General features: G+C 35.6%; 4 protein-coding genes across 4 annotated transcripts in view; all 4 read right to left on the bottom strand.

Annotated features, from left to right (window-relative positions):
• Window positions 1–23828, bottom strand: part of Eph (Eph receptor tyrosine kinase) — a 316120-nt gene that overhangs the window by 204563 nt on the left and 87729 nt on the right. Inside the window, exons 3-4 of the mRNA XM_089857914.1 lie at window positions 13479–13569; window positions 4666–4788 (exon numbers count right to left, since the gene is read on the bottom strand). The gene's annotated coding sequence lies outside the window, so the exon portion shown is untranslated. The remainder of the gene's footprint in view (window positions 1–4665; window positions 4789–13478; window positions 13570–23828) is intronic.
• LOC149709826 (enhancer of rudimentary homolog) lies at window positions 7043–8182 on the bottom strand. The gene is made up of 4 exons (XM_089855981.1): window positions 8036–8182; window positions 7825–7966; window positions 7565–7682; window positions 7043–7494 (listed from the first exon to the last, which is right to left on the bottom strand). The coding sequence occupies exons 1-4, from the start codon at window positions 8036–8038 to the stop codon at window positions 7317–7319; spliced, it is 441 nt and encodes a 146-aa protein (XP_089712107.1). The 5' UTR covers window positions 8039–8182; the 3' UTR covers window positions 7043–7316.
• LOC149709825 (uncharacterized) lies at window positions 8288–9134 on the bottom strand. Its single transcript, XM_089855983.1, has 3 exons — window positions 8953–9134; window positions 8786–8894; window positions 8288–8483 (listed from the first exon to the last, which is right to left on the bottom strand). The coding sequence occupies exons 1-3, from the start codon at window positions 9050–9052 to the stop codon at window positions 8351–8353; spliced, it is 342 nt and encodes a 113-aa protein (XP_089712109.1). The 5' UTR covers window positions 9053–9134; the 3' UTR covers window positions 8288–8350.
• LOC149709824 (enhancer of rudimentary homolog) lies at window positions 9597–10928 on the bottom strand. Its single transcript, XM_089855982.1, has 4 exons — window positions 10547–10928; window positions 10374–10467; window positions 10199–10313; window positions 9597–10097 (listed from the first exon to the last, which is right to left on the bottom strand). Exons 1-4 carry the CDS (start codon window positions 10637–10639, stop codon window positions 9983–9985), a joined length of 417 nt encoding a protein of 138 aa, XP_089712108.1. The 5' UTR covers window positions 10640–10928; the 3' UTR covers window positions 9597–9982.

Genomic DNA, 23828 nt, shown 5'->3' with positions numbered 1-23828 from the left:
TACAAAATTTCCTTTAAGAAAGGTAATTTCCACCCCCTTCTAAGGTTGATGTTGAATTCTACCCTATCTTTTAATAAAAGATGAATTTTCTCCGTTCCAATCTTTGAGAATATCACTTTCATATTAACAAAAAAAAACTAGGCTATAATAAAAATATTAATAATACTAAATTAAAAGAACTGTAAAAACACACCAAAGCGAAAACTACAAGATATTCGAGCCTATTTGCGCCAATTCTAGAAACTAAATTCGCCTCTCGAGTGAAATTGACGGTGTGATTAATAGCTCGCGATACTTTCGTTTCTAGTTATAAGGTCAATGGAGGCGGGAATGACCAGTGTCCGAGGCGCCTCCCATTGGGAATAGTAATCTCCGATAGTATCATTTCTTATACTATTTTCCTTTTTTTTCTTTCTTTATATACGAAAGGGTAACAAAAAAAACCTCCCATGGCTCCTATTCTAAAAATGACCAATGCTTCCAAGTTCCACGCAAGTTCTTTTATGTCCGAGAAGTCAAAGTGACCGCGACGGGGTTTGGCCTGACCATTTATAGCTCTAGTAGGCTACTTAATTTATGGTATACTTAAATAATGGAATGGCTTTGATATTCGCAGTGAATTTTTACATTTCCCACGGTGGTCTAATGACCACTGACCACGTTTGTATCTGCAGTAATACACCTGCATGTTGTAAATTTTAAAAAGAAATTTTGGCATGGCCCACACAAGACTCAAAGGGTTAAGGATTAAATTTTTGGAATATATTGTAAAGTTCACAAAGTTATGTAGTCCAATTCTAGTTCAAAATGAGCTTTAATAAATTATCAGACTTTGGAAACCATTTTGACCACAGCGCAGATGGTTAGCAAGACCACCGCAACTTATTTCCAAAATACCATATATTAATATTCCTTCTGACATGATATAGTTGACCAAAACACGGTCATTATAAGCGGAGCTCAGGGTTAACTGATAATAGAACAACAAAATATCATCCTCCTTTTGCGATGGGGAGTTTTGCAAACAAAACAGATGAGTCTCCAAAATAGGTATGTAAGTCATATTTTAGGTTAGAATTCTCTCTCTACAACTTATCATTATGATGTGGGTGGGAGCAGATTGCTTTGTCCGGTTGGGTGGTTTCCTCTTTCTCTATGTCAAAAACGGAGAGTACAAGGGGTTGCAACGGATGTCTCAACCCTAAAAGGGACACTTAAAACTCTCAAAGAGGCCACACTCTGGCGCCAACCAAGTGTCAATGCCAATTGAAGTTCACTGCACCAGACGGGAGGCTAGCCAACTCGCACTGCCTCTAGCGGTGCGGTGCTTCTAGGCGCCAGGGGAAATAACCCAAGAAGGTGACCTTTCCCTGACCCCTGTGGTGTTTACTTCTCTTATGGACTTAGGTTCCTTTAAGTACCTCTTTCAAGATGACCCATACTTCTTTCCACGAAGATACCACCTAGTTAGCTCTAGAAAACTTCGATCTTTAAGTATAACAACCCCAAGAAATGTAAATTGTACGAGATGGGAAAATAATAAAAAAGAAAAAAAATGTTTTGGAAGCGAAGGAAAGGAACTATGCGCATTCATGTTTATAATTTATTGCCGTATTATCCGAGGCCAAGTTTAAACAGCTACCGACAAACACAATAGAGAAGAGAAGGGAAGACCACTTCCCAAACAACCTGTATTTACGTCAATATATTAAACAAGACGTAGCCTACGTACGTATCTTGAAGAACTTTGAAGAAAAGATTTCATGGGAAAAAATATGAATTACAACTCGACGGAGAAATAAAACTGAACATTGTGTAAATTATTTTCTTCTTGGTAATAGACTATTCCATTTATTACTGGTGGGTTATTCTCCCTGGCGCCAACACCAGATGGAGTTCACCACTCCAGGCGGGAGGCTAGCCAACTCGGGCTGCCTCTAGCGGCGCTTCTTGGCGACAGGAAAATAACCCAAGAAGGTGGCCACCCCACCCCTGTGGTGTTTGCTTCTCTTACTGCAATAAATGTAATGTTCTATACTCCCTTCTCTAAAGAGAAGGGTGCAAGGTGGTCAAACACCACATTATGTTTATCCGTGTTTATCCCTAAGGTCTAAAATACAAAGTGTCGCCCTTACAAAACACAAATAATGAACTTGACGCGAATTTTTTTTAGTAAGAACAATTTTTTTTCCAGGAAGCAATTTTAAGCACGATTATTTTTCTAATTGGTATAGGCACATGAATCAAACAATTTTATTTCGAGACATATCCATGGAACGGTTTAAATAAGAGTCAGAGGAGCGCGTGCGTGGACCCTAGCTGATGTGGCCGGGTCGACCGTCCTTTTAAAAAGAAGAAGTTATGATTTAGTGGTCTTAACTACGCTTTAAAAGGGCGGGAAAACTTGCTTATAGGGAGGTCCATGCCCATAAATAAAAAAGTACGTATGTATTTTATTTTCTTTCGTGGCATGCCCCGCGGAATTAATTCTATGATACGTGGAAGCTAATATTCAGAGGCGCCGTGTCCAATCGGCCACGCACCATTCGGCCCTACAACGTTTTTTAACCCAAAAATATGAAAAGAAAGAAAGAAAAACATTAATTGCGTTTCTACTTTGAATGAATGAAACCTGGCGTTGTTCTGTCTTATTGGAATTGCTTAATATGTCTGTCCATTGTCCATCTTGTTGTGGTAGGTGTAGCTTAGATGAGGTTTAAAACGTTGTTTTTATAAGTCAAAGATTGAACTGTGTGTGTTTTGAGGTCAGGTCAAATGTGATAACTCTAAAGGTTATTTCACAGCCAATTTTGTTAATTGCTTGTTTTAATTAAAGAGATTTAAAAGACACGTGTCGTTACTAAGTCCAATTTTAAATATCGCTTTTATTGCCTGAGATGTTAAAGGTCAAAGTTGTTGACCTCTTGTAATCGAAAATTAAATCAGACTATAAAAAGATTTAGGCCTAACTTTAAAATCTAAAACATTCCTTGCGCAGTTAAGTTTTCAGACCCAAAAAACCCCCAAACTTAAAATAATCCTACTTCCCATGGGAATCGTGTTACTAACGAATGTTTAAATGTTACGCTCGAATAAATTTGGTCTAAATTGTTTTTATAAGAAAAATTTTCAAAAAGAAACCTCAAAAACAAAACCCTCTAAATTCTCAAACAGATATTTTCCAACAGAGTTTAAGAATTGGTAAGTTTGAAAATTAAACTATCAATAAATGAAAATTATGAAATAGAGTTATCTTAATTCAATCCACCATTTTTGAATTGATTGGTGAAAATTCTAATTTAGATACTGAAATCACCCTATACTGACGAACGAAGAACACGTTGAAGAAGTCGCTCAAGGGATTTCTAGCTATCATTCTGCAATAGCTTTTTTTCCCTTCAAACTATCACAATGAGGGGGGTGAAATTTTGGCGCGTAGAAAAAAGGCGCTAAGAAAAAAAAAAAAGATTCCTTTGAATGGAAAACTTAGGAAATTAACTTTTTTTGATTCCCGTTGTTCCTTAGCCGTTGAAAAGTGCCGCCTTTTCTTTTCCCTTTGCGCAATTTTGTATTAATGCTTGACTGAAGAAAGATTATGGGCAACTTAAAGTGTTAGTGAAGCGCGGCGTTTGGTTTTATTTAGCTCCTAATGACTCTTAATCCATGGTTAAATTGTCGGTGGCGGCGAAATAAAAAAATATATATGTATATGTATATACATAAGCATGTTGCAGCGCAGCGACTCTTAGCGGCTAACACTCGCATTACTTGATTCTACGCATGGGTACACCACTAAAAGAGGCGCAGATAGCCCAGGGAAAAAAGTGGCAAAGTCCTTTCAAGATAGCTTCACAAATATGGTTTAGTAATTTGTTATTAGAGCATCTCCTGCGTCATTCAGGTTTGGAACTGAATCGAACAGAATTCTACAAGCTTTTCAGTGTCTGTTATAGATAGCGTCGCAAATGACTGGCAACACTTGTGTCAACGAAGGCAGACGGATTTTTGGCGGTCTGGTGAATACGCCTTAAGAAAAACCAGCGCGTCTTTCCCCCCCCCCCTCTTTCCCAGAATGCCTCGGACGCGACGACCTGTGCAAGTGCAACAGAAGAGGCGCTACATCGCGAGCGAAGGCGGCTGGCTACATTGAGAATAAGCGCCACCTAGCGAGCGTCAAATGAGCGTGATCGAATTAAAATAAATGGCGCGGGAGGAAATGAGACGAAAGGCATTCTTTGCCATTTAGAATAGAATTTTCTATACCTCGATCTCCCCCTTCTTCCTAAGTTAACTTCCTTTTCCCTTTACATAGATAGAGACAATGATACTTTGTGATATCGGTGCCGTTTTCTTGTACATTCTTAATTACGTACAAATAAGAAAAGTAAAATGCTCCGTCTCAATTAAGCGCGTGGAGATGGACAAGATCTAGGCCTATTTCAATTTAAATAAAAACAAATATTCTTCGATACCTACCGTATTCACAAATCACGTGGCATTGCTTTTTCAATTGTTAAAGCACGTGGAATTTCAAAAATTCCGAAACAAAGGCTTAACGAATGTTAATGACTTCACAACTCACGTGACAAAATTGTTAAGGCGCGCGAAATTAAAATTCAAAACAAGGCTTAACGAAAATTTGAAGTATTCAAAATCAAAACTCACATTTTAGGTTTCTGCAGCATTTCCGTAAATCTAGATAGCTCTTCATTGTTATAAAATTCCAAATACATCGAACTAATTTCCAAGAGGTCCACTTTATTACCATAGGTCATAATCGAAATGCATCTGAAACAAAGAAGTAAAAAAAAGGAAAATTAATGACTAATTAACCTTTAACCCTTGGTTAGTCAGATATCGTTAATAGTACATAGGGAGTAAAAGAAAACTCTTCTATATACAGCAAAAGTCCATAAACGAAAAGCATTGAACACACACACACAAAAGGGGAATTTATAGCCCATTAAAAGAAAAGTGATAGGGGCTTGGCTAAGGTGCTATAAGGGGTATAGGCTAGTATACATCTCGGACCATGAAGGAATGGTCATTTCCGGCCCTGGCGATCGAAGATTATCCCTTTCATCGCCACGACAACGGAAAGTCGCTAAGAGATTTAAGCCTCGGTTAAAAGAGGCCAAGGCTTAAGGCTGTTGGTGGCGACCAATTCTCGAATCTTGACCTATCCTATACCCTTGATCTCAAACTATTATGGCTCGCCAGCAATTAACGATGCAATATAAGTTAGTATTGGCCAGCAAACGTCCGATTCGACTAACTATACCATAAAAAGCCAGCAATTAAATTAATGAAGTGAATGATACGTCTAGGCCCTGAGAAAATCGTGGCAGACTAGACAGTGATACTATCTAGACAACGTAGAAGCGGCACAGGTGCATGGTTAGCAAAACATTCTGTGTCACCTCTATTTGTTCAACTACTTTCAAGAATTCTACCGAATGTCGTCCACGAATTTCTCCAGGACTAGAAAACAAGTAAAGGTACAACTAGAGATTTGTAGCTTCGTATTGTATTTCATTATATATTTATTCTTTTTTAATTAAAGAATCCGATTAAAGTCTAGATCTCTTGTCTATATATATAGAGAGAAAATAAATCCTAGATTTACTTCTCTTTGTTCAAAGGAAATTAGTTCCAATTGGAACCTTACAAAATATTCTGATTGAAGTTACAAGAAGTACATTTACATGGGATTATCGAGGGAATATGTTAATTAGGAATGGCAATTTAATTCTCGAAAACTTTTATAAATAAGCGTAAATTGTTTAGTATTATTGAATAGAGGACAATTTGGGGTATCACATTCTAAAGGGATTTTAAAGTAGCTTTAAATGGACCAGACTTACAAAAAAAGGTTTCGAAGAAATTTAAATTATTATTCTAAAGAAAATTTTGAGTTAATTGAAAATACTTAATTTCTCGAGAACAATTTGCAATAACCATAAAGTGTTTGGTATCATTCAATAGAATACAATTAGGGCTATTTCATACTAAAGGGATTTCACCGTACCTTTAAATACACCAGAGTTATAACGATTCAAAAATAAATAATTAAATAATTTACAATTTAAAAATCGAAAAATCCGATTTTTTTTCAAAACGGTTTACAATAAGTATTAAGTGTTTAGTATCATTCGATAGAGGATAATTTGGGCTATCATAATCTTAATATACACCAATATAGTCCAGTATTTGTTTATCATAACCCTAAATACACCATTTGTTTTTAAACCCAAGGATATAAAAATCAAAAGATTCGTAAGCGTTTCCAGAAACTAAACCAACATTTTTTTCTCACTTAAATTTCATTCTACGCGAGCTGTAAATAAAAATGGCTGCTGATGCCAAGAGATATCTCATCTCGGTAAAAGCCTCCGGCTCTTACGTAAGCGTTTCCTTAGTATATACTGCTGTATATTATGTAAGGAGTCTAAGCAAGCAAGAAGGAGAAGACGGCAAACCGGGCGTCTTAAAAAATGAGTGGAAAAACCTCAAAGTATGATGAGGTCGTATATGAAAGAAACAATATTCTGCTCCTTAAAAAAATACCCCGCCTCTTCCTGAGCAAGAGAAGGAGGGAGAGAGAGAGAAAGAAGGAAAAATAGGCTTAGCAAAGAATGGCAGGAAAAAGATGGGATAAATACTCATCCGAAGAGCTTCGTTCCATCACGCAAATACATTTATTTCCCCTTTTTTCGTCTATTTACCGTTAAAAGAAATACAGAGTCACGGAAACTATCGTTTGAAAATGAATTACGTTCCTTTTGAAGGGAATGCGCTTTAAGCCTTGGTCATCTTAAGCCTAAATTAATGTAAATTTCAAGATACGTTTTTTCTTCACCTGACTGCATGAAGAAATATATTTTTTTTTTTCGAAATAAACCATATGATTTAGGCCTACACCGATTGAAACCAAAATTAGATCATTTAGATTAAGTATTGCAATGCTGAAAATTACAACCGATTAATTATAATATCAACTTCGAAAAACTGAAGAAAAATTCAACGCATTTTTTTTTTAATTTTTTATTCCATGTTACGTCGATGTAGAAATATAACCTTTTCTTGTTTACAAAAAGTCTTAAAATATTGAAAACCCTAATTAAAAATAATTTCTTATACATTATATATTTTTATAAACCCTCTTCCCTCTTTTTTCTTTTTGTAAAATTTCATTATACTATTAAATATTAAAATTAAATTCGATAAATTTTGAAACCTTCACGTAAATTTCGTAAAATTCGAACAAGTTTCGTTTCTACTATACGACGTCGCGTCATCTTAAAAATGACGCGAATTCAATCTTCTTTCATTGAACTAGAACTTCCGGGGGTGGTTGTTGTTTTGTCCTCTTCCAGGCCAAGGGTCGCATCTTCACCTACAGGTGGACAACTCAACCCAGTCATGTACAAGCATACTTGTTCTTTGACGTATTCCTTGCCGTGCACCGTGTACAAGTCCGTTTCTGGCCTGTATCTATATAAACACACGCGCGAATTAAAATTATGATTAATTCACGAAATTAAACCTAATTTAATTAACTTACTTTAATATCTTGATTTCAAACAAACCCTCGATGTAATTAAACACCTGAAACGCGCTTAAAGTCGTAGCATAAATACCTCTAGGAGGAGGGTTGTCTCGAGAGTACCTTTCACACAAAGCTGTGTTTGAAATAAAATCGTGTTAAGCCTTGGATTATTTCTAGTATATCAAGGTCACCGTTTAAAGGTAACCTCGTGGTGGGGAAGTAATTGATATGTATAATCCTCTTTAGAATTTAAAAAAGATGGTGGTAATTAGTACCTTCCATAGCTTGAATAACCGACGGATGTTCGGTTACAACTCGTGTAGCGCGGTTGACTGTCTTTTGAATTATCATAAAGCAATCCGAATACCGTCTCGCGTAGTCAACTGGTTGTTCTTCGTGAGGTAAATTTGACATATCCTATTAACAAACGTCAAGTACAAATATAAATAAGTTTAATAAGGACTTGACTAAAATAAAGTAACTCACCATTGCGCAATGCCTAAGAAACTTGTTAATTCAAAGCAATTACCGACACACAAAAATTTCTTAAAGCGGATATCAAGTTCAGTGCGGAACTTGTACAACAACAAGCACCACTCTAGCTAGCTGACAGCTAACAAAACTAAATTTAAATATGAAGTCTTAAATATATTTAAACTATATTTATTCACCGTTACGTCAAGAGATAAGAAAATACATACAAGCCTTAATTTTTTTAGACCTAAATAATTTAGACATGAAAATTAAAAAATACATTTAAACTTTGAACAATTAACCTAGCTTCGAAAATAAAAGGAAAGATTAAAATACGAATCGAACATTTCTTCCACGAGGACGCGAAGCTCTCGCTTTGACAATAAAATACGCATGCAATTTGTCACAAATCCAAGGCTTACGTCGAGGTACAAAAGCCATGTCACTACGATCGTCGGACCTGAGTGTAAGCGGACCATAAAAGTCAGGCAGCGTGTCAAAGTTGTTGTTATTTTATTAGGCTTAAATATTTATACGTAAACAGATGTATTAAAAATATGTAAAGCTTAAGAATTAAATTTCAGAAGAAAGTACTGGTACATTTTCTGATATAAGTATGGTTTTCGATGAGGTATATATCCCATTGTATCATCATCAAATCTAGGTGACAAATTCATACTTGTCACTTATAATTTTAAGCCTAATATATCGCCCAAGTACAGGTCTTGTACTTAAGTACATAGATGAGAAGGTATAACTTACTGTAAAAGCAATATATCGAAAATATTGTGTATAAACTCGAATATTTTATAGTTTTCGAACTCGGGTTGATTGTTTAGCCTCTGATGATTGACAAACTCTTGATATACAACTGCAAATTACAAAATCTAATTACCCTTCCTTAATGTATTTTAATTACCGCGTCTTACAATCAAGGGTCTCGTAAAGCGCGTTGAACTCCCTGATTTGACGCGTGGCTGGGTCGTTCGTAACTTGAATCACCAAAATGCAATGACTATAGTAATACATTTCTTCAGTCGTCCAATCGAAGTTCACCTAAACACGTTAGTGTTAATTCGAAGTTCTAAAACCAAGTCCTAAGAGAATGTAATTTATTACTCACACGATATGGCATTTATCTTAACTTATGTTAAAACGACACAAAGGTAGAATATTAAAATCAAACTAATAACTCGTTCGAGTAACTTCAAGGTTTTATACCACGACGCCAACCAAGTGTTGGTGTTATGACGTCATAAGTTCAAGGTTATATTCATTAATTGAAGAAATTTCTTACTTTGAACTATTTTTCACTTTAGGTTACGTAAAATATTGCTCCATGGTGATATAGTGCTAGCACGCAGCCAATGGAAATGAGCGAAAAAATTAAAACTCTCCAGCTCATAATTTGCTTTGAACTTTTCAACTTTGACCTAGGACGCCTGCACTCTCCCATTACTACCGGCAAAACTAAATTGATGTAAACACGTTTTCCATTACAAGAAACAATAAAAAATCACGCGCAAGTAAGCCTTCTTTTTAATTATGCCTAAATTAATAATAATAAGCCATATTCATAACAAATTCTTTATTCCAACAGCAAAGACATCAAGTGACACTACAACCAACCCAATGTCTTGTTTCAAAATCAGACACTGCGCTTTCACATTATCTGAAGTTTAAATTTCAACTAGTCGTTGAGGTCAAAAACTTGAGTTTAATATGATCAGTTAACATTTTTGCCCATATATTAGTATTCTTCAAGCACACTTTACAAGTTAAACCGAAACAAAAACTATAGACTGCAATGATTCACTTTTCAAAATGCTCGAAAAATTTATTTTTTCCCATTTCAAATAAAAAACAACGTATTAAAAATTGGAGTGACTCCATTTTAAAAATGTTTATTTCGGAAATTGTAAGACTGAATTCTTTTTAAAATGAATACGATTTCACTTGTCATTTGGAAGCCGCTTTAGCAGCCGAACGTTTCTTGTGAATTTCCAATAATATTTCGTACAACTTGTCCTTGATCCATTCTTTGTCCTTCAAAATGTAATACTGTCCTTGGCGTCTATTGTAAACAAAACATTAAAACATTCCTTGAAGACCATGTGGTCTCCCAAAAGGGTTAATTTAATTACTGCCTCATAAGTTTATGCTGCCCATACTCACATCAAAACATGCAAGTCTACCATAGAATCCAAGTGCTCAAAGAGTTCATTAGTGGTATAAGTCTGAAGTCGACCCAAACGTTCCAGCATTTTGTCCTCATATTCTTGGCAAATAGCTATAATTTACAGTCGTGTTTAAGTAACTTAAGGCTTAACAATAACTCCAACGGTAATACCTTGCAATGTCCATTTTACATTAGCGTATTCAACAACGGTCCTGGTGCTTTTATCGTTATTTCTTTGGGTAACCAAGATGCATTGAGGCTCGGGCTTAACGCCAATTAAGAACGCGATTTTAAGTAAGTAATTAGAATTATACAGCGTGTTGTAAAGATTTGAAGAATCATACCGGTTGAGGAATACCGCTGCAAGAAGCGGCCGAATCGGGGGGAATCTGGCTGTAACAAGGAACTGATGGAAAATGCGTTCTGTCTTCGGACATCGTCGAATGTAAAGGGAGGGAACTTTGAAATCGAACTCGGACACAGAGAAATTGGGGAATAATATAACAGTAATCACGTTTAATTCGTTCGTTTATATGCCTTTAATTTAATTAAAAAAAATTGTTGATAAAAGACAAACCATCAGGTTAGAAATAAAATAGTAAATAAAAGCGCAATGGACTTCAAACTAGCAGACGATAAAATGGAAACCAATATCTGAGTTCAATTACCATGAAAACAGCAATAAGAATAGACTTGTCCTATTAGCAGATGTTGGAACAGTGGAAACCTTTGATCCCCCCATTAAAATAAAAAATGAAGAAAAAAATTATTTTTGAAACATTAAAAAACTTTTTATCACTTTATATCAATTGGAAAAAACCACTCTGAAACCATTCGTCTTGTCACGTAAAAAACCTCCCAACATCTTAATTAAGTTTTCAGTTAAGACAATACAATTAATACAAAATTAATTCCCTAAAATTAAATAAAAAAAACGACACAAACTAAAATAGGCCCACTTTGTTAAGAAAACACACAAAAAATTGAGTTACATAGTCTTTTAGCACCTTACTACGTACGGAAAAAAAAACAGCGATTATATTTGAATTTTTCCCAAGTACATAACGAAATATCAGTAGAGAAAAACCTTCAAATTAAAACAGATTCAATTCTACACGCTTACCAAGACGCTAAGCAACTACAGTTAGAAATCGTGAGCGGATTATAACGTCACCTAATAAGGAATGATGGAAGAGAAGTCCTTTAAAAAAAAAACCGCCGTTGAACAAACGTTCCCCGCCCAAAAATTAGAGGCATAATATAGTGGGGAACTTGTAATATAGATCATTTGCATATACGACTATGAAAAAGGCGCAGGCGCAGCTAGAAGCACGCGGCGTTTAAACATCTGCTCAAGCTTTTTCTCTCAAACAGTCAATGGTAAAAATAACCATTAATAATAAAAAGAAATTAAGTCAACCCCGTTTCAATTGGACATGGTGCATGTATGCATGAAAGAGGGGGGCACATTTTAAAATGTTTCGTATAGGCCTAAGACTTGTTTAATATTAATATTTCAAGATTTTTTTTTATTTTTCAAAGGGGCATGCACCGGGTCCCAAGGTATTGGGCATCTCTCTCTATAGCAATACGCAATTCTCGTATTCCCAGCCATAGTCAAATGTTGGATTTGATTCGAGTAGATATATATGTCAATACCTTTTTCTTCTTACGAAAGAAATCTTTCTTAGAAACGCTCCCAAGTAGATTCTTTCGCTACGAAGCGCTTCTCTATGTCATTATATTCATAAGTCTATAATATAAGTCACAAACCAAAAGTATGAACCTATGTAATGAGTATCTCAGAATTATCTAGGTGTGTTATTTATTCAATGGAGAAAATTTGGAAACTTTGAAATTTGAACGAGCTTCGAACGCAATGTTATTTATTTTTTTTTTCGAGCTGGTAGCACTGTTCGTTTCCCGCGAAGATATTTTACCAAAATACAACCCGAATTTTGTCTAGATACGTCGAGAGAAAAGGGCTACAAAATGATTTCTATACATATGATTACAGGCATGGAGGATTATTAACTAAAGAGACTAAGCGACTTAGAGTGTAAAATCGTCTGCTATTTTACGCTCATGGTCTCCTTGTGCAAATGGTATGAATCCTCCTTGCGTGTAAACGTATAAGCTGACGACGAGAATGCTAAATCAGCGTCAAACTTATCATACGTAATAAACTTATGACTAGGTTATATTCTATATATACCCTATCTATTCCTTTTTATTGCTCGTACACACACAATATCGTGGGAATGAATTTCCCAGTTATCCGTTTCCATGGCAACCACCAACTCATCTCTATCTCTATATACATATATAAATGCAGCAGGATCCAAGATGGAAGGAACTAAGGAATGTCTTTTCCCCTTTTTTTCTCCTTTCTTTCCACTATTTTTCCTCTTTCTTCCTTGGATCCCTTTTCATTCGTAATAAACTTATTTCCGTATTCACTCTAAGAGTATATTCTTCCCTTTGGATCCGAGTTGGTTGGCACAGCTTTTTTTTATATCCTGAGTAGATTTTTATATAAATCGTAAATTCTATCTTCCGCCGGAGACGACGAGAGACCATACATATACATGTATGCTCTTCGTGTTCTTTTTTATATTATTATATTTTTCTCTCAGGCAAACCAATTTCGTTTATTATATTGAATGTAGTACTATAGTATAGACTATATAGTTAACTAGTTTTAAAGGTAATGTGAAATATATGTGATTTTGGTGTACTTTGAAGGAAATATATGTCTGAAAGGTTTTTTATTAATTTTTACGTGACCCGATATTTGCTATAATTTTTAACCGATTTGTTAAAAATTTTCCCTGCATGTTCGTTATATTTAATAGTAAGTATGGGTAAATTTTGGTTTTAGTCGGTAGACATATTGGAAAATGGCGGACAATAATGTGAATATTACTAATACATATGAGGAAAATAAGTCGAAATTTTGTTGGTTTTTTTTACTGATGCTTTAACTGCCATATATTTTAAAATATTCCATTGCAATTTAGCGAAAATGTTCATTATATTAGGCCTATATAGTAGAGTTGTATAAAATTTGGTTTAAATCGGCGGACATATTGAAAAATGGCAATGAGAAACTTAAAATAAAGAAAATATTCTGATTTCATCAACGGATTTCATTGAAATTCCGTACACAAGTCATCAGACCCCACACCGTAAGTATATACATTTTTAGGCAGCCATTTTATAAAATGGAGGCTGTAGGAATAGCATCACGTTCAACAAATACATTCAGACGCTTACCTTTTTTGTTGAGGTCTTCCAGTAGAGCTGAGCTGATCATCCCAAATTTCCAACGAATTTTTTATCCAAAAAATAAAAAGTAATACACAATCTGAAAAGAAAGAAAATACAAAATATAAAAATGGTTGTTTAGCATAACTGAAAAATAGGTAAATTACAACAACGCAAAATAAGCTAGCGAAACTAATAAAATATATTCTACAGGTATGAAAGAATTCATGGTAGCAGAAAAAAACCCCTAAAAAATAAATAGCACCGCTGCACCAAGCAGGCAGGACCATATTGGGTGCATACTATAATAATAATATAATAAAGGAAACATTTAATCCGGTTCGTACACGCCCTCGGATCGCTCCAATAGCCCCAAAAATAACAAACAAGATTTTCTTTGAGAAGGGTCCGGGTCACATCTTGGCCCTAGCTAGAAAAAAACTAATATCAAAGCTTAGAATTTCACCATCCTGGACTGGTGGTGGTGGGATTAGCGTCTGCATCTTAGATGGGTCATGGATCTTAAATACCCTACAAGGGACAGGATATTTGAGCCATTCCTTGGTCTATGTAGAAAAATATAACCACAAGGATCTTTTAAAATACTTGTTCGCTGGTCCTCTTTAAAATTACAAAGTCCATGTCCCGGGTCCCCTTATTTGTCCTTGAGACGGTGCAGGGTACCTTTTAGCAGTTACCATTTAGGGTCTAGGGTCATTGTCACCCAACCAAGGACAGGGTCAATTCCAATCCTGGACTGCCACCGCGAATAAAAACATAATTCATGAACAGATCCCCTCTCTCTTCCTTTCTCTGGTGCATGGAGTTGGACACACACAAAAAATAGGTTCCCAACGACATCTGCGCCTTCTGTGTTTGGATACAGAACGATATTTCTCAATTACGATATATATATCGAAGTCCACGCTCGCTTCTTACAAGAACGATTTGTATACGACGATTCAATGCATGGCCCGCAAAAATATAGGGGTGTGGCGTAGTGCGTGATACGGATTTTAACACCCTATTCCTATACCGTGTATGGTGTTGAGATGAAACGAAGCTGTTGATGTATTGAGTTGGATGGGACCTATAGTCCCGTTTATTTGGGGGGGGGGGGGTTTAGCGTAGGTTTTCTATATGGAAAATGTGAACGTTTTTCTGCACTGTGATTCTTTATATTGTGTGTTCAAAGGGTGCTTGCCGATCAATATAACAGTTTTATCAATTTTAAATTTTAACAATATTTTACAGAAAAAAGCCTACTAAGAAAACCTCTATTTCAGTATGAAACCTACTAAGAACACCTCTATTTCAGTATGAAATCTACTAAGAAAACCTCTATTTCAGTATTATTCTCCCTATAAACACGCTAATCAGTTGTGCACGGGAATTTTGCCTGCTAATTAATATTCCCTCTAATTTCTTTACTTTCCACTTTTAATATAGTTTAAATTAAATATTATATAATTTACCATTTAAATCTAAAAATTAGACCTATTTAGCTCCCGTATCTAGTCTAGAACCGCAAAGGAAATAACTTAAGAAATATCTGGATAATACAACTATTATTGGTTCGCTTTCAATAAATGGTTGCGAGGTGTTAAGATTTTTTTCTTGGGGGCTAAGGGTCCCCTTTGCGTTCTTCACAATAATGGCTGGTACTATGGTACGATACCATAAAAGAAAAATATTTTCATATAAAAAAATTGTCGCCTAAGTCTAAGCTAAGATGGAGGAGGGTTGCTTTTTCTATTCGAACAAATACAGAAAACTGAACAGGACCTTGAAGAATTTTTTTGGGAATTTTTGCGTTGCCTATACGAAGGCAGGTCCGGTCCACCCTTGCTACGTATGAATGGAAGGATTTAAAACCTTCTTTTCTATACCATAGGGGTCGATTTCTCTTTGATAAAGTGATGGTGAAATGTACACTATACCAATGTTTTATTGAAAATATAATTCCACGTCGGACACTTCACCTTTGACCCTCTAACTCTGAGAGATCATAGCTCTGGTATAATTAAAGATACACAGGTTTTATAGTTCAAATTGACCTATATTCAATGGTATTAATTATATTTGATGAAATCAAAATGGCGTTGAGGAAATGAGCAAAGATTGAATTCACATCGAGGTCACCTTTGACCCTATAAGTTTAGGTGCTCCTAACTCTGGTATTTTTAAAGATATGGTCTTACTCTTCTAGGGTATTATAGTCCAAATTGACCTTAATTCAATGGTATTAATTAAATTTGACTAAATCAAAATGGCGTTGAGAAAATGAGCAAAGATTGAATTCACATCAGAGTCATATTTGACCCCCTAACTTTATGTGGTCATAACTCTGTAATATTTGAAGATATGGAGAAACAGCTCCAGTATATTATAGCCCAAATTGTCCTGTATCCACTGATACTAATTATATTTCTAAAACGCAAACACACGTTGAGAAAATAAAGTTTTCCCAAACCCAAACAGATATTGACCAAGAAAAAAATCTCTTCGATTCTCGAAAGGTATTTAAAAGCTACATTTATCTACCCTTTAAAAATCCGTGGGACTTAAAGTTTAAAGCAAAGCTGAAGAAAAGCGGAGGCAAAAATGTCTTGCCTTTATAGAAATAAAAAAAATTTGTAACAATAAGTCACCGTGTAGCAGCGGTACCTATCGAATTTAATATGGAACCATGATCGTTTCTCGAGCTGATATATTATATCTATTTCATATAGAATGAGTCAACATGAGTGTGAAGCGAGACTGGAAGGCGGGATGGAGTTGGTAAGGAACTAGGTAAGCGTATCTGTGTTTTGAAGCGAGAGTTCGGAAGCTTGGTTCCGCGGACGGCGTTCTTCACGCGTTGCTGGTTCGACGCTATGAGCGGGCGACAGATCGTGAAATTACCAAGGATCGCTCAAAAGGCACGCACTTTTTCGGCACGCGCTTTTTTTTTGCTTCTCCTAGCCAAGGCTTAGTTGCCTTCTCCTCATCCCCAGTCTACTCTGGTGGTGGTGGTTTTTCTTTGCTTTTTTTAAAAAGTTTATTTTTTATAAAAACAACCTAACCGTTTGCAAACTTCGACGTATCTACGTCATACATATACTTCTGGAAGGGTTTTGTACAACCTAAGTTAAACATTCGATGCCTTTAACCCTTACGGTCAGCCTTGGTGCATACTTTAGTTTGGTTGGGGTCAGCGGTATTTGAAATAAAATCGCATTTAAATCTTGAGGTTAGTTTTGCATTTGTACAGAAGTACGGATTTTAAGATAGTAATAAGTTTTCAAAAATGTTTTGTTATTCATTTTAGGATACTATAAAATTTATAAAAGTATAGGCCTAGGTCTAGTATCGCTTTAATTTTAAGCCTTGGTTACTGGCTTAAGGTCAGATATCAAAAGTTTTTCGAAACTCGTCTGCCATCTAGTGTGTGCCATTTAAAAATCACAATTTCCCATAATTTAAAATTTTAAATAATTTTTTTTTTAAAAAATAATATGAAAATATTTCAATGCTTTTTAAACACAAGCGCAAACGAATTTTCCTGAATTAATGAAGAAAAATAATTACCCAAGAAATTAATTAAAAATAAAATAAACATAGAAAGGAAATTAAGAAAAATAACTAAAACAAAAAACAAAAGTAAGCTTTTGTAATTTAATATTTTTTATCTTGTATTTATATTTTCAGTTAATATCAAAGTAATAATGCAAATATGCCAAAAGCACCTGAAGCATTTATTACAATTTTTTCATTCCTCATCATCTCAGGAAGAGAAAAAATCTTCAACGATAAAATCCTTCTCTTTCCAAACGGTACCAAACACAAGAAAACTAAGCCACTCAAAGACTATATATATAAAAAAGGTTAAATTAATTTTTATTCCGAAGGAACCATAGGTTTTTTCATTGAAACATATATTTCATCCTTCGAACAAACACTGCATTCCCGTTTGCAAAATTGTCCCTCAGAATATTCTCGGTTTTTTTTATTATAATGAATAACAAATGAGGTACACATCGCTGTACCAATACAGAAAGAACGCCTATGGTACATTTGTTCATTTCCTTATTTTTTTTTATCTGGTACAACTTACATACACCCTCGAAAAGGGGAGAATTTAAAAGGTTAGGTATGGACGAATACATCCCTTTCAAGTCTGCATAGATAATATACCCTAAGCATAAGTTTATAAGTGATATTTTCCTGACACTACCTATACTTCGTAAAGGTAGAGACTTACAGCTCGAGCTAGTTCGAGGGGGAACGACGGAAGCGAGAATTGAAGTCCTACACTCGGTTAATTAATTTTGCAGGACTAGGTCCTATTTAGTCTGCATTACTAAGCCCAAATTTTACAGCGCCTCACCAGGCGTCGCATTATCTCAAATCTGACCTACCTCCCTCACTTCATGACAAGCTCCAGTTTATAAGTTACCAGTGACAAACTTATGGATGGAACATATCTTATGAACTTATGCCCTAAGGCAAAACGCGTCAGTCGAACATGCACCGAGCAGAAAAACGTAATCATTTTTTAGGCTTAGCAATGACCGTCCAAGGCTTATTTTATTCCCCTTTATGCCGAAGAAAGTGAAGGAATTTGGTGAAAGAAAAACATTTTGTTTACTCTGTTCTTCGCTCTGAATAACAATTTCCTACTAGTTGTTCCCGTTGTCGAATGGGATTCTGGGAAGCTAGTAGCTATAGCTATTGTTAGATTCTTTAAATATTTAAATGTACATCGCTGGGAACAAAATTGACTACGGAATAAGTACATCGTGCTTTTCTGATATTGGATAAGCTAAGTTAAGGTCTTGTACTTATTTCTTCTTTCCAGAAGATTGAATGTAATACTATGGGAATTGCAGAGCTGCATGCGGTGATTTGCCGCTGCATGAACCTATCTTCGGGAATATCTTTGCTCTAGAGAATAAATAGAACCTTATCTGAATCTGAACTCTTCTTATTTTGCGAAGCTTACATAATACCATCTCTAAGCACCCGCCTACAAATACAAATAAATTTTACATTTACGAAATGAATATTTTTATTATTATTATTTTTTTAAATTTCAAACGGAATATACAGGGTGTTACAGATTAAGTCTGAAATATAAATTAAGAGGGGATGTTATTTGGGAAATCAATCAATTTTGAGTTGAAAATGTAACTTCTATCTCCATTTTGTTTACCACAAGGGACACTGTTTCAAATAGAGTTATGATTTAGTTTTTATTTTTACTTTAAGTAATTACTTATTATTATTATTTTAATCACTGCGGAGTGATAACACGTGTAAGAAAAATAATATAGTCCCTTGTAATTCGAGTTGAAACTGCACGGTTATTGTTTACTCCAACTGGTATATATATTTAAAATGGCTCGATTCTTTCCCTAAAGTTGTAATTTGAACCCGGAAGTAAAACTATACTACAAAACTACCTACAATAACAAGAAGTCAAAAGCAGAAGCAGTAGGTTTATTTCTTCTGAAATGCGAAACCAACCATTTCAAAAATATTGAAATCAGCCCAGAAAATAAAACAATACAACAAACAAATAGACAAGAAATTGCAATATTTTAGTGGAAAGAAATGTTTCATTTCGACTCTCCGTTCTCAAAATGACCCCAAAAATAGAATGCCGACCCGACCCAAAGGCATATCAGATTTTCAAGCAAATCAAACGTTACGCTTCCGTACTCTTTTCCTTTAGTAAACTATATTTCCTGGATATGAAACAAAATGACCAAGCTCTCGAAAAATTGAGTCGGTTTGAGTTGAGAGGCTGGATAAGGGAACGGTCTTTAAGGGTCCATGGGGTCGCCAGGGCTTAGGGAAAAAAAGACCTTAAGGGACCTTCTTCTTCTAGGGGACATTCGCGTCGATGGTCATTTAGTCCGAACCATTTATTTTCGCTACTTCATTAGGCAAGACCGCTGAATCGACATTATCCCCCCTTTCCTCCCCCCCCCCAAAAAGAAAGGCAAAAAATTTCAAACTTTTATACCAAACAGTCAGTTGACCCAATAGGGTTGGACTCTTGGAAAAAATGATAGCTTCCCCCACGTAAAATAATATACGCAGTACTTATCCATAAGAAACAATGGTACTTCGGTAGGGTTTATACCAAAATCATTATTTTTACCAACTAAAGTATATAGCTAATATTAGTTACCAATTTTTGCCGTTTAAAATTTATACATTTTTGATTCTATAAGGCTAGAAGGGTTCACAGAGCTTCAATTTGGGACAAACTGCGTCAAAATCGGACCACAAATAACAAAGTTATTAACACAAATTGTTAGGCCTTATTTAAATTAAAACGAATATAGGATTTAGGCCTAAAAATTAGGCTTAGAAATTTCAGTAGGAAAAATATTATAACTGACAAATATAGAGTAAATTCGAGGCTTCAATTTAGTACAAATCGCGTCAAAATCGGTCCACAAATAAGAAAGTTATTCGCAAGAAACCCTAAGCCTAATTACGTGAAACATCTTTATCCCCTATACCAATAAACTCTACTTCATTAAAATAGATTTAAATTAAACTAGGCCAATGAACTCTTACTCCCCGAAAGTTTAATGATTAATTGAAATTATATCGCCTTAATTATTTGAGTGTAAAAAAAATCAATATTATTCAGAGCTCCGATATTTCTGGAAATGACCTCAATTTGACCCGACATGACTCCGAGGTTAAAATTTAATACGACCCTCTATCAAATTGATTAGGACCCCAACCAATCAACTCCCTAGGGTCTGGAGGAACTACTTTTCTACGCTCTATCTGTTTGCCGAAGCGATTAAAATACGCGTAGTATTAAAAATAGACACGGTACAATGAAGTCAAACGTTAACCGTGTAAGTCCCGGTACGAATACTAAATAGTTTTAATTTTTTAATACACCCTAATTAAATAAAACCATTTAATTAATATTAATATTAAAATTAAGTAATTCTAAATACAACGCCGTCTATAAAGTAGTTATTGAGAGAAGCACACTCATCTTTGGTGAGCACTATTTCTTAAGAAAAGAAAGGAAAACAACATTCTTTGTCGAGATTCTTTCCAAGAAGAAGCTCAAGATCAAAAAAGGGATGAGGATGAGGATGAAGATGAGGGGGAAGGAGAAGGGGGATGAAATTTACTCTAAAGAGCTTGGAGACCGTAAATATTATCTAGAACGCGGCACGGCAAGCTCTTTCTATATATATTTATATACACATAAGTTTATAAGATATGTTCACCATAAGTTTGTTAATCTCTGGTAACTTAGAAATTGGAGCTTGTAATTTTGAAGTGAATGAGGTAGGTCATGGATTCAAGGTAAAGCGAAGACGCCTGGTGAGGCGCTGCTGTCAAATTTGGGCTTAGTAATGCGGACTAAAAATAGGACTAGATGGAACTTGGTCCTGCATGCAAAATTAACCACCGAGTGTATAGCACTTCAATTCTCGAACTAGCTCGAGCTGTAAGTCCCTAGCATTACGAAGTATAGGAAGAGTCATACTTATGGAAGGAACATATCACTTATAAACTTATGATATATCTATACAGTATAGGCCTTATTTTATACCCAAGGGTCGTACGTCGTAGTCTGGAGAGGCGACCAGGCCTTTTTGCCTTCCTTCTTCAAACCGACCACCACCAAATGGAGCGGAAAGCCTATGAAAACGAGCGGGAGACCTTGCTTATCAAAAGGAATTGCTCCCTTATGTCAGAAAAATACCGACCATGTTACTCTCGCCATTACGAAAGCCTCGTAGGCTTAAGCCTTGCCAGGCCCAGCCTTAAACCTCCACCAATATACCCCTTATTTCCAGGCACTCCAAACCTTACCCAAAAGGGAAATATAAAGAGGCCGAAGCCCATATTCCACTATAGGGCCTAGAAGCTATACGGATAATCATAGATGAAAAACATTGTAACTTGGTGCACAGTCAAAAGGTAAGAACTGCGGCGAGGGGTAAGTCACTCTCGAGTTAGGTATTTCATGTTCTTCAACAGACCCTTTTCAGCTTATTAAAGGGTTAAGAAGGGACATTGATGGGTCAAGACGTTAGATATAGCGCCAAGTTACCAGTAAATCAAATTTATTTCGTATTGTTTGAAGCCATAACGTCTTCGTTGGTAAAAATTTTACTCGGATCTGATTGGCTCTAGTATCTGTATTTTAAATTCTTAGAAGATATAATTAAATCCACAGAAGTTTAAAAATGTAATTACTTATTACTTTTAGCAATTTAATATCTCTGATCTGACCCCAAGTGTAATATTATAAAATTTCAAAGTATTTGGAATTACAACCTATTTGTAGGCGAAACTAAGCGTAAGTTCAGTAGATCAATTTCAATGGATGACCTGTTTCGGTTTTTGGTCTGCTGAGAAAGTGCTAGAAAAAAAAAGGGTTGTACCCAGTTTATTTCTATTTGAAACTTATCCGGAAGAAGGTAAATAAAATATATATATACGGAAGCAATTTATTACCGGGTCTGAAACGACGAAAATTCGAATGTATTGCTTTCTTAGGAAATTACCTTTTGAAGTAATACGTGTGTGTGTTCATAAAAATAGGCCTTGGCTATCTGCACAAATAGACTGTTCCATTAAATCCCTTTGAGATGCAAACACAACAGGAGCGGGGAAAGTTATTTCTCTCGCGCCAGGCCGCAAGCCTTCCACTTGTAACGGACTCTGACTCCGTCTGGCGCCAGGGAATTAACCTAAGATGGCCGCCTCCCACCCCTGTGTGTTGGTTTCTCTGAAAGTAATTAATGAAAAGGTCTATTCCAATGAATTGGTAGACTAAATTTTTTTATTTAATGGTTGGTTTTCGTTCAGGGATTTCGTTTGTGTGTCCAGAATATATTCTGGACAAACAATTTGATATATTTTTTTTATTTGGTAAAAGGTAATGCGATAGTTTTTGAGTTTACTTATTTTTTCATTCAGAAGAAGCACAAGATAATGACGAAAGTCTAAAACCCAGTTGCTTCTCCCAATGCGAACACGAGAGGGCCCTTTCCCACGCATGGAATTAAAATTTACCCATACCATAGTACACCGGTTTTAGATGGGGCACAACCCTTAGGCGCCACCTGGTTATAGCAACAAGAACTTCTATTATAGAGGTGACTGCAGTAAACAACGCCCAACCGCGAAAAGCATACTGGGGATTTTTAAACAACTACGGAGATGCCCCTCCCCCAACTCTTCCACTCCAGTACCAAACGTCGCTCCTGAAAGATTGCAGCAGACTTACAATCATTAACTTACGAAGTAGCATAGAGAAGACAAGGAGTATGGGATGGGTGTTCGGTAGATTATCTTCGGGAGCCAAGGAGATGGAAAGGAATATATAGACAGACTCTAAGGTCGGTCTTTTCCGTTTTTCCCGACCACCATGCCGAACTCCGTTAGTTTTTACGATGCCAACCTTTGACCCTTTGTAGGCCGAGAAAATCTTTCCTTCATCCTCTTTTATAGAAGAAGAAGTAAGGGTAACTTTTAAAAGGAGTCTTGTCTCTCTCTCTCTCTCTCTCTCTCTCGCTGTCGAAATGACCCTATAGTGTAGCGTGTATCTATATATGAAAATATTGGATCCCGCCGCCCTGGTGGCGCCCTATGCTGGTATAACTTCTATGAAAACATCTTATAACGTCTAACGGCAAACGCGAGCGAGCGAGTGGAAGAAGAGAGCGAGAGAGAGAGGAAAAAAAAGAAATATTCTCTTATAATATTTGGAGCGTGCTTTTAAGGGAGTCCTACTTGAAATCAATCATATTACCCCAATCCCAGTACAAGACATCAGGGGGGATATGTACAAGAGCTTTATTGAAAAGCTCTATTTTCGCCTATCGAAACGCATTAATTTTGTATCAAAAGGAATTTCTGTAAATAAATGTACGGAGACCTCGATATCAACCTATAATATTATAGTTCAGTTTTCTATATGTATATCATTCAAAGGGATAGTAGGGTTTAATTTTGACTATCGTAAGATTTGCGATAAGTGAAAATTTCGCGGTAAATAAAATAATTTCGAAAATCTAAACATTTTTATTATAATTAATCAGTTCATTATTCAATTGACTGACTGGTGACGTCATAACTGTGTCGCCTTCTTTAAAATCCGCATCGTTCTCTTATTCAAAATGTCTCAAAAGATTGTTTGAAATAGATATATTTCCCAATAACAATAGTTTCCATTTTATTAAAAATTGTTTTGCTTCAAAACTAAATGATGGATCATTTATACGCCACTATCTCTTTAAAACGAAACGAAAAAAAGATAATCCCAATGTTTCGGTAGTCGTTTACTTATTTGGGGGGTTATGTAATGTTTCCACAGAC

The sequence above is a fragment of the Phalangium opilio genome, unplaced genomic scaffold, assembly GCF_054372755.1.
Source record: "Phalangium opilio isolate 3A_F unplaced genomic scaffold, DU_Popi_V2 ptg000011l_1, whole genome shotgun sequence".
NCBI lineage: Eukaryota > Metazoa > Arthropoda > Arachnida > Opiliones > Phalangiidae > Phalangium > Phalangium opilio.
The sequence above is the reverse complement of the archived record's forward strand: the minus strand, read 5'-3'. Positions and strand labels throughout refer to the sequence as shown.

Excerpts from the sequence above, each read along its gene's own strand:
- LOC149709825 (XM_089855983.1), bottom strand. The coding sequence starts at position 9,052 with ATGTATTACTATAGTCATTGCATTTTGGTGATTCAAGTTACGAACGAC. Across the intron at positions 8,895-8,952 it reads GCTTTACGAGACCCTTGATT|TTGTATATCAAGAGTTTGTC; the intron begins GTAAGACGCGGT and ends TGTAATTTGCAG. Across the intron at positions 8,484-8,785 it reads TTCGATATATTGCTTTTACA|GTCCGACGATCGTAGTGACA; the intron begins GTAAGTTATACC and ends GCTTACACTCAG.
- LOC149709824 (XM_089855982.1), bottom strand. The coding sequence starts at position 10,639 with ATGTCCGAAGACAGAACGCATTTTCCATCAGTTCCTTGTTACAGCCAG. Across the intron at positions 10,314-10,373 it reads TGTAAAATGGACATTGCAAG|CTATTTGCCAAGAATATGAG; the intron begins GTATTACCGTTG and ends TGTAAATTATAG. Across the intron at positions 10,098-10,198 it reads GTAGACTTGCATGTTTTGAT|ACGCCAAGGACAGTATTACA; the intron begins GTGAGTATGGGC and ends TGTTTACAATAG.
- LOC149709826 (XM_089855981.1), bottom strand. Across the intron at positions 7,683-7,824 it reads GGTTATTCAAGCTATGGAAG|CTTTGTGTGAAAGGTACTCT; the intron begins GTACTAATTACC and ends TTTCAAACACAG. Across the intron at positions 7,495-7,564 it reads TTTGAAATCAAGATATTAAA|ATACAGGCCAGAAACGGACT; the intron begins GTAAGTTAATTA and ends GTGTTTATATAG.